The sequence below is a fragment of the Danio rerio genome, chromosome 12 (genome assembly GCF_052040795.2).
Source record: "Danio rerio strain M-AB ecotype USA chromosome 12, GRCz13ab, whole genome shotgun sequence".
Lineage (NCBI taxonomy): Eukaryota > Metazoa > Chordata > Actinopteri > Cypriniformes > Danionidae > Danio > Danio rerio.
This window is the reverse complement of record NC_141032.1, coordinates 31,366,739-31,377,131: the sequence shown is the minus strand read 5'-3', so window position 1 is coordinate 31,377,131 and position 10,393 is coordinate 31,366,739. Positions and strand designations below refer to the sequence as shown.

The following is a 10,393-nucleotide window of genomic DNA, read 5'->3' as shown; positions in this document are numbered from 1 at the left end:
CCTCTGCCTTTTATTCCTTGCAATGTCATTGCATGAAGTGAAGCACCAGATGTGGAAAGCACTGCACCATTATTCATTCATTCATTTCCTTTTTGGCTCAGTCCCTTTATTAATCAGGGGTCACCACAGCGGAATGAGCCAGTATATGTTTTACGCAGCGGATGCCCTTCCAGCTGCAACCTGACACTGGAAAACACCCATACACTCTCATTCACACACATACACTATGGCCAATTTAGCTTAGCCAATTCACCTGTAGCGCATGTCTTTGGAGTGTGGGGGAAAATGGAGCACCCGGAGGAAACCCACGCCAACACAGAAAACATGCAAACTCCACACAGAAATGCCAACTGAGCTAGCTGAGGCTCGAACCAGCGACCTTCTTGCTGAGACAATCGTCCTACCCACTGCGCCACTGTGACGCCCTGAAACTCTTTAATATCAATTAAAATAAACCAATGAAAATAAGGTTATATAAAGACAGATTTGTTGTTATGTCAACCAAAGTGGATCGCGTGTGCCACGATTAAAGTTAAAAATAGCTCAATATTCCGATCTGTAGATATCCCGTTTATGAACCCATACTTATCTAAGAATGAACCACACATGCGTAATAAATATTCCTGTGGTTTGTAATAATGCTCATGTGATGTCATGGCAAAGCTGTTCAGTGTCAATAAAAAGTCAGTATATATAGAGTTTAATTTAAAAGGTCTTAAAATGACAAATAATTATAACAAGGCATTTTTGCTTTTGGCTTTCACTCTAGTGCAACCAAAATTTTTTGTTTTGGCCCAGAATTTTCCTTTTGGTGCATCCTTAGCATAAATATTATGGCAGTAAATATGAAGATCGCTAAACTGATCTGTAATAAAAATTACCATTTTACAACACATTAGAGAGTCAGAACTGCATGGCGAGAAAGTAGCAAAATATATTTAAAAATCACTAGTATTTCCAACAAGTCACAAATCCCAATGGGCTAAATAATACAGCAAGTAAAACCCACTCTCTGCATGGACCTGTGTGGATGGACAAACAATTGCATGTCCCTTTGTGAGATTAAGCCTTCAATAACACATCCTTATCTTCATGTGATAAGCACCCAAAGAGGAGGTATTGCTCTTGTTATTGTGCTTTAGGTTGTTACATGAAAAAAGCTGAATTCCTGGCCAAACTATATGTACACCCACTAAAGTCTCTTGCCAGGAAGAAGCCGGGAGATTGGAGGGGAAAGGAGGACAGGAAGGAGGTGGGGTAAAGCAGATGGTGAGGTGAATTGATGCTGGCACACTTCCTTTACATCACCCTTTGATCTTTAGCAGAGTCGTCCCGACCAGGTCTTACATCTACCCATCAAATTTCAAAGGTCAGGCCGGAATATCAGCATAAGTGATGAGATGCGTATCACATTAAATGGAAATTCCCATTCAACATGGCTGAGCGGCGGCAGTTCCGGTAAATCAATGTGTCTTGTCTCTACAGTGTCACCAGTAATCGCGTTAGCATTGCAGCTACTGTACCGCTGCATGGAAAGATAAGCTCAAAACGGGCAAAATAGAGAGGAGAAATGATGTGAGGGCTGGTGCTTCCATCAGTAACCTGTACATGGACTCCGACGGTCTCATTCAGGCAAGTCTACAAGGATTAGCTATAATTCCATCCTTCCTTTAGCAACAAACCCACACAATCTGGTGTGAATGGATACTTAAGACACATAGTCTTTAATTTGCTGCCAAAAGAGTAAAACCTAAATTATACCCGGTTTGTCAATTCTGCAAAGACGTCACTCTGAAAGCTTATCACCCAAAGAGAACTTCTTGACAAACATGGGTTTTCCGCTTCGTCTAGTTTGTAGTAACTTTACAAAGTCACTACGGAAGGGTTTTTTTTAAGACTCAAAATCAACTGAGGAAAACACAAAGGCACTAAACAGCATAGGAAGCAATTATGTTCAGCTTGCCGTACGACAATAATGAGTGAAGGAACACCGAAAGTGAGTGCATAACAAGGAGTTTCTTACCTGCTGATGAAAAGGAGGAGGAGCAAAAAGCCCACGAAGCTACACACATGCATGGCTGCTCGAGCGTCAGGCGTCTGACTGGGAAATGAGAAACAAAGAATGGAGAGATTATGCAGAGATTCAACAGATTTGTACAGAGATTAAGCACTACTGACAAATTTCGCAGTTAGCACAAGAGCTTGACATTTTAGAAGGCAAAATTAGGGCAGGTTTTTTCAGTCCTTCTCGTAAGTGTATCGGGGGACTGCTTAGTCACAAAATATATTCTCACTCAAGCTTTGACTAAAGAGATAAAAATAAAGGCTTCAAACTGCACTGTACTTTTTGAGAACATTTTTGACCAGCTAATCAAGGGAATATATGGAAAAACTCTTATACTTAAATATACAAGTTCTATATGATGGTTCACGCTATACAAATGCTGTTGATTCAAGCCAGTTTAAGATATGGATAGACTCAACCACTGGATAAAATATTTCAATTACTATGGGTAAAAAAACGAATAAGTATCAAGATTCATTCATTTTCTTTCAGCTTAGTCCCTTAATTATCAGGGGTTGCCACAGCGTAATGAACCACCAACTATTCTGGCCGCAACCCAGTACTGGGAAACAGTATCAACATATAACTGTATATTTATTTATTCATTCATTTTTTTGGCCTAGCCCATTTATTAATCAGGGGTTGCCACAGTGGGATGAACCGCCAATTATTCCGGCATAAGTTGTACACAGCAGATGGTCATCCAGCTGCAACCCAGTACTGGGAAACAATATCAACATATGAATGTTTATTCATTTATTTATTCTTTTTCTTTTTGGTTTAGTCATTTTATTAATCAGGTGTTGCCACAGCGGAATGAACCGGCAACTATTCCAGCATATGTTTTACGCAGTGGATGACCTTCCATTCGCAACCCAATACTGGGAAACAGTATCAATATATGAATGTTTATTTATTCATTCATTCATTTTCTTTTCGGCTTAGTCCCTTTATTAATCAGGGGTCGCCACAGCGGAATGAACCACCAACTTTTTACGGAATATGTTTTACGCAGTTGATGGCCTTCCAGCCGCAACCCAGTACTGGGAAATAGTCTCAAAATATGAATGCTTATTCATTCATTCATTTATTTTCTTTTCGGCTTAGTCTCTTTATTAATCAGGGGTCGCCACAGAGGAATGGACCGCCAACTATTCCAGCATATGTTATACGCAGTGGATGGCCTTCCATCCACAACCCAGCAGTGGGAAACAGTATCAACATGTGAATGTTTATTAATTTATTCATTCTTTTTTTGGCTTAGTCCCTTTATTAACCAGGGGTCTCTACAGCAGAATGAACCGCCAACTGTTCCAGCGTATGTTTTACACAGTGGATGTTCTTCCAGCCACAACCCAGTACTGGAAAACAGTATCAACACATGAATGTTCATTCATTCATTTTTTAGTTTTCTTTTCGGCTTAGTCCCTTTATTAATCAGGAGTCGACACAGAGGAATGAACCGGCAACTATTCCAGCATATGTTTTACGCAGCTGAAGGCCTTCCAGCCGCAACCCAGTACTGGGAAACAGTATCAACATATGAATGTTGATACATTTAATAAAATCTGCACAAATTTGCCTACATTTCAAACAAATCTTGGATAAAAGGTTTGTTTGACACATTAGAGTCAGAGTGTATTTGTGTAACTCATTTGAAATCTTTAACCTTGGACCTGTACATATAAATGTAACCGTCTCTGCTGCATAATCCCAGAGCATGGAGTGAAATAATCCCTCAAAAATGTTTTACGGTGGAATCCAGTTCACTCTCATAACAGATTTACTGATGGTGATATAAAACTCGATAAACACTGTGCATATTCCTGGGAATTACATAAAACCACTTTAGCTATGTGACCAGCAACTACGCAAAGATGACAAGATGTAACAGTATAAATAGTATTTAGGTTATAAAATTATTTTCAATCCCCTCATTCTTGAATTCTATCCATCTGGCTCGGAGCCTTTTGGGATTGTAAATACCGTAGCTTTAATCTGGCCTTATTTCACAGCTACTTTTTATCTCCCTTATGTCAAAAAATAGTCTGTGGTTCTTTGCTTAGTCTTCCAGCACCATTGCAATCTGTGTGCAGCTGTGACGATGAGCTTCAGACAACAGACGTCTGCCCTGCAGCGAGTGTTCATACACACAATGTGCAGAAAAAAATGCTTACATTTGGATCACAGGGGTGGAGCTACAGAGTCAAGGTTTCTTATCATGTTGACATGGTTGTCATTTTGATGAGGCCAAACAAACACAAAACTGTCATGTTGCTAACTTAAAAAAAAAAAAGATCTTCATGAGGACTTCTTTCACAGAGACCAACACAAACAAAAACACACTGGGATGTAACTCCTCCATTCTGCCTGTCACTTAAATTAAATCCAGGATGTTCCATACAGAGTACTCATCTCTAAGATCTGAACATGTAATTCATTATTATTTTAACACTCCTGTCTCTTTTCTGCTCATCAGCTCAATAATAATGGATTGTGATGGAGGTGGGTAGAAGAATATGTACCGCTGCTTTGCTTTTTAATATATACTGCCATGTTGCAATCAGTGCATTTTGCAGAAAGATTTATTCATTCCAAAAATGAACATTCTGTCATTTAAACTTATAATATTTCACTCATCTTTATAACACAAATAAAGACATTTTTAATCAAATCTTTACAATGAAAGTTGAAACAATCATATAGAGATGAAAAAAATAAATCCATATGAATCCACAGGTTTAATCCAAATCTTCTGAAGATACATGATTGCTTTATAAGATAAATAGATTTCATTTTGGCGTTCATTCACATGCATTATAACTGCTCAGTGAGCGTATAAGCATAAGAACTTTATCTGCTGTACATGCAAGAACATACATCATTGGTTCTTGCAGCAGTTCAAATGTGCAGTGTGTCACACAAGAATGAGTCTTACTGGCTCTCGTGTGTCAAGCAAGCATGATCCAGCTTTAACAGCCAAGCATGAATAGTAATCGTAATAGGGTATATGAGGAGCTAGTGTTTCTTCCCATAATGATAAGCCTCCGGTGAACGATTAACGTGACTTTTTTTTTTTTTCATTTTATACGGTTCCTTTTTACGGCATCAATGTTGTAATGTAATTACAATACAATCATTTAAATAGACATTGGCATTCATTTAGTTGCTCAAGCGTAAAATGAGAGAAAAAGTCGTTTACTTGCACATGCCTGTCAGAATCGGCAGGCTAGCGCAGAAGCTCTATTGATTATGGCGGGGAAAATGTAATTTAATGCAGTGCTTCTTGTACAATCTGAGACCCTCTTTATATCGGATATCCCTCAGCTAGTGGAGAAGAGTTGATTTTTAAAGAAAATAGACCTTGCATGCACCATTTTTACAATGGCATACAGTATACCGGAAGCGCTTAACCCAGGTTACAGACAAATTAAAAGTCCTTTAGCATATTTCGGCATATACCCTATAGTAATCAATTCTGCGATTTTCAAAATGCATCTCTATTCTCTCTTGAATCGATTCTGAGCTTGGTTTTTACACTCAAACTATCACATAATGCGTTTCATGTAAGTTGGTTTTATTGCCACAAGATTAAACACAGCTCACAATATGTAAAATATGTTGTAATTCACTAAACCTTTCAAAATAGCTATGCATTTTGAAATTGAAAAATCGATTTCTCAAACTATTTTTACAACAGCTCTAAACATGAATCCTGTAAACAAAAAAAATGGTTTATGACTGTTTCCCAGTACTGGGTTGCAGCTGGAAGGACATCTGCTTTGTAAAACATATGCCGGAGTAGTTGGTGGTTCATTCCACTGTGGTGACCCCTGATAAATAAGGGACTGAAGGACAATTATGAATGGATTATGACTTGCTTGATTCAAACTACTGTATTTTAAATTCTTTAGGAACATTTAGAAGTGTCGGAGTTTGAGGTGAACAGACTTATAATAGAGGACAAAAATCTCTCAGATTTAAGTAAAATTATCAGAATTTTGTTGTGTCACAAAGATAAGTATACAGTATGATGACACAATTCTCATTTTAGGGTAATTTAATGCATTTGTTGTGATCGCCGGCGATCTGGCAGTTGCAGATTGGTGGAGATTGCACGTCACAGTAATGAACTACAACTCCCAGCAGCACCTCGCACACACCAGTTCCTGTCTCCCACTGATTACACTTAAATAGCTGATAACTCATCACGCACCTAGCAAACATTACCAATTGTTTTCCTGTTTGTCTTGCCTTGTTTTTAATCCTTGTCTGCTTTTCATTTTGATTCTTTACCCCATACCTTACCATTTGCCTGTATGTGGAACACGGATATAGGATTATCTTTATGCTACTGTTTGCCCCTGTTTTTGACCATTGCCTGCACAACTTTCCTTTAATTAACTGCACACGGAAAATCTATTCCAATAAAAATCATCATGCCATTTAAAAACTAACAGGTTAACTTAAGTCTTTTATGTTGTCCCAACACAAATCATGTGTGTAGAACCCAACAGTTTTTACAGTGTAATGTCTTTTTAATGGCGATCACGCACTCTTAAAATATCTTCTTTTTATGTTCCACAAAAGAAAAAACGGCATACGGATTTAGAACATGGTGGAGGTGAATAAACAATGACAGAATTATTTATAGGTGAAGTCTTCCTTTGATTTTTGTTCAGTGCACAGTTGACACCTCTTTTGGAAAAAAAGATCTTATTTGTTCTTAAAATATGTAGTTTTCCACTGCATATCCCACTCTCAAACTTTCCTCAATTATGAAAAGCTGTTCTCCCTCACTTCCACCCTCGTGGTTAGTGAGTCAGTGGCTGCTCAGAGGATCCTGGTCTTAAGACTGAGATGTCATTCATTTAGAGTGACAGGTGACATCTTCAATGAGGTCTGAACCTTGATAAGGAAGACCCTACGGGAAGGGTATGCTGGACATATTTAGCAGCCTTCCCAGTAAAACCCAAAAAGCCTGTGGCTGTGAATGCACTCGTGGATATGGGTATTGGGTCTCCGGTGCTACAGATACACAAAACTGCCCTCCTGACTTTTGTGTGTAATATTTGCTATCATTGAAATGTTTGGGGCTTGCAAAATTGTAAATGTTTTTAAATTCTCTTGAGCACACCAACCTTCTCTGTTTACCAACAGTAAGCTAATATTAAATTTGCTCTGGCTTTCTGTACACATTAAAAATGCCAGATTAATTAAATCCTAAATTGGTTAAAATATGGACTGACCCAAACATTGGGTTAAATTTGGTCCTATTAATTTAGCTTTAAAAGCTTTAACTTTTTTAATTTAAAAAAGTAACCAGGCAGTTGGGTTAGTCCTATTACACCCATAATTGGGTTGAAAGTAGGTTTAGGTGTACATTCTTTTATCTCTTCTCTATTCTATCAAATTTATATCTATAAATAAATAAAAATGTAGCATAAAACAACAGAAAGGTGATCATAAACCTGATCACAGCAAATGCAAACCTGTTATTCTGAATGATTGTCAAACAAAAAGCTCTAAATGACAACAACAGTATTTGTACATGTGTACTTGAGTGTATATACACATATTTATTACAATATTAAATATAAATGTGATTTTCTTGTTGAAACCGTGATGCTTTTTTTAGGATTCTTTGATGAAATGTTTCAAAGAAATGCATTTATTGGACATATAAGTCATTTGTAACATCTCCACTGTCACTTTGATCAATTGAATGTGTTATTAGTGAAAAAAGATACTATTTCTTTCAAAAATGAAACCTCTTTCTAACCCCAAACTTTTGAACTGCATGATTAGGAGGTCTGCATGACGGCTGGTCTGACATTACTAAGTGACGTTCATCTACAAAGCAAAGAGCCTCAGCTGTTTTTCTTTATTGTGCACCTTCTTGCTATATTGACTTCAAACAGCAGAAATCTCAGAGAGAATCTAGGTCAGTGAATGACTGAGTTCTGTATCTTGAACAGCAGGGTCCAATTACAGTTCTTTGAGAAACTTAAAAATATCTCCACCGATACCTTCTAAATTAATCATGAAAGCAAAACAGGAGCGTAATGTGAAAGATTTTACGCCTTATAATTAAATGAAAAATAATTATATTTATTTGTATGATGCAACAAGAAAAACATCTAATTTTTTCCTCTGAAATATTGTAAATAATAAAATATGAATGTGGAAGAGAGAGTTTGTGCAGGATAAATCAGATTGCCTTGCTTTTGATAAATATTATCTGGGCATCTCATGATACCCAGAATAAACAGCTTTGACACAACTGATCATTTACCAGCTAACAGAGCATCTGAAAAATGCTGATTTGTAAATCAGCAGAGAGCTTAGCCTAAAGCCTTCAGCTAATCACGAGATGGAAATTTGTATGTTTTTTAGGCCACACTATAGTAATGGATACAGTCATTGCAACCATTAAGTCATTGTGTCACTTAAGGATGTCAATTAATCCAGTTCAAGGGCTTTACTATAACCTTGTCTTGTTTGACCTATTCAGACACTATATCGACTTTACAATCTATGAGTGCCATTACAAAAAACAATCTTATAATGAAATGAAGCGTGGTGCTCTGTGACACCAGGGAGAAATATGAAGCTGAGAGGATGATAATGATGCTCAGTTCACTTCAAATCCATTGTAAGTGGATCTAAATGTAAGCAACAGACAAAACAGATGCATATAATGTGCCTACATATTCCATGCAATCTTTGCCAGAACTGAGTCAGAATATCTTTAGACCACATCTGTCAAAAGTTATTTTCAACTTAGTGCCTCTACAGAAACATCCCAGAGTTTTAGTTTTGGAACTGTCATTCATCTGAAAATCTGAGCTGGTCACTGAAATATATTGTATAGCTGAATCCTGCAGGAAAAAACAAATGCAAAAACTGAAAATAATTGCTGGCCATGTTATCCCTGCTTACAGAAACACAATTATCTTATTTACTGTAAAGCTGTAATGGTCTTGCATTGATTAATTTGTGATAGTTATAAGTTAGCCACTTTAACCCCTTTGAAATGTAGAATATTAATAATTAAAAGTATTACGGCTTATAAGTAACGTATTATATATTATATTAATTATTAGTATTTTATTATATTAACATTATACATACATTCTCATATTAAACCATATTAATGTATATTCTAAATGAATACTACGCACACAGATTGCACATATGTGCACTACAAAATCAAAACAGAATCATTAGGTTCAAAATAGCCGTTTAAACAATACCGAGAACATTAATTAATTAAATCATTCATTCATTCATTCATTTTCTTTCGACTTAATCACAACTTCAGAGATCGATACACAGCAAAATGAACCGATTACTAGGAACATTCATTAATTTTCAGCTTAGTCCCTTTATTAATCTGGGGTTGCCACAGCGGAATGAACCGCCAACTTATCCAGCATACGTTTTAAGCAGCAGATGCCCTTCCAGCTGCAACCCATCACTGAAAAATACTAAGAACACACTCTAATGATTAAATTTTATGCCAGCATTTACACTAAAAAACATGAACAAGGACCTATGAACGAGTTAAATTTGACGACCTGTCACACCTGAACTTCGTTATAAAAGCAAACCCAGCATATATCAGTGAAAATATTCATAAAACCCACATTAACACAAACTGTTTAGTATAAAAGAAGCAGTTTTAAACTAATTGAATAATTTCCCCCCATGAATGGTTAAAAACCTTAAGGGTTAAGTTTAAAGACCTGTCACACCTGAACTTCATTATAAAAGCAAACCCAGCATACTATATAGTGAAACTAATCATAAACGCATATCAACACAAACTGTTTCATATAAAAGAAGCTGTATTCAACAAAATGAATCATTTTTCCAAATCAAATGGTAAAAACAAGCATGATTAAGAGTAAGCGAAAATAAAAACATAAAACGTGCACTCCCGACTTTTTCAAACACTTCATTCACATTAATGAATGTCCATCGCCTCACACATGACACACTGCGTACTTACATTTATAGCCGGACAATCGTTTGCATTTCCCAAACGCTTATAGAATCGAATCACTCATCTGCATAAGTCGTATCTGTCGTAAATCCGAGCCATTTAGCTCAGTGAGAAGAAAGACGTGACTTTCGGCGGTTTCCGCGGCGCTGGAATCCGTCAGTGATGCGCAACTACTTCTTCACAGCAGTCAGTCAGTCAGTCTAAACTACTGGTTGCATCCCAGACACATTCCGCGCTGCGCTCACAGCAGAACAACCAACCTATCCGCGATAGACTGATGATTTAGTGCTGATTGGGGGGAGCAGGATCGGAAAGTGACA

The 10,393-nt window shown here is 37.1% G+C and overlaps 1 protein-coding gene across 2 annotated transcripts in view; it reads right to left on the bottom strand.

Moving 5' to 3' along the window:
• Positions 1 to 10,269, bottom strand: part of gabrz (gamma-aminobutyric acid type A receptor subunit zeta) — a 50,819-nt gene extending 40,550 nt beyond the window's left edge. Inside the window, exons 1-2 of one of the 2 annotated variants that reach the window (XR_015503508.1) lie at positions 10,080 to 10,228; positions 2,024 to 2,101 (exon numbers count right to left, since the gene is read on the bottom strand). Coding sequence is in view for 1 of the 2 variants with exons in the window: in NM_001114742.3 (NP_001108214.2) it covers positions 2,024 to 2,076 (53 nt within the window). In the remaining variant the exon portion in view is untranslated. 2 annotated transcript variants of the gene reach the window in all.
• Positions 10,270 to 10,393: the final 124 nt, after the last annotated feature.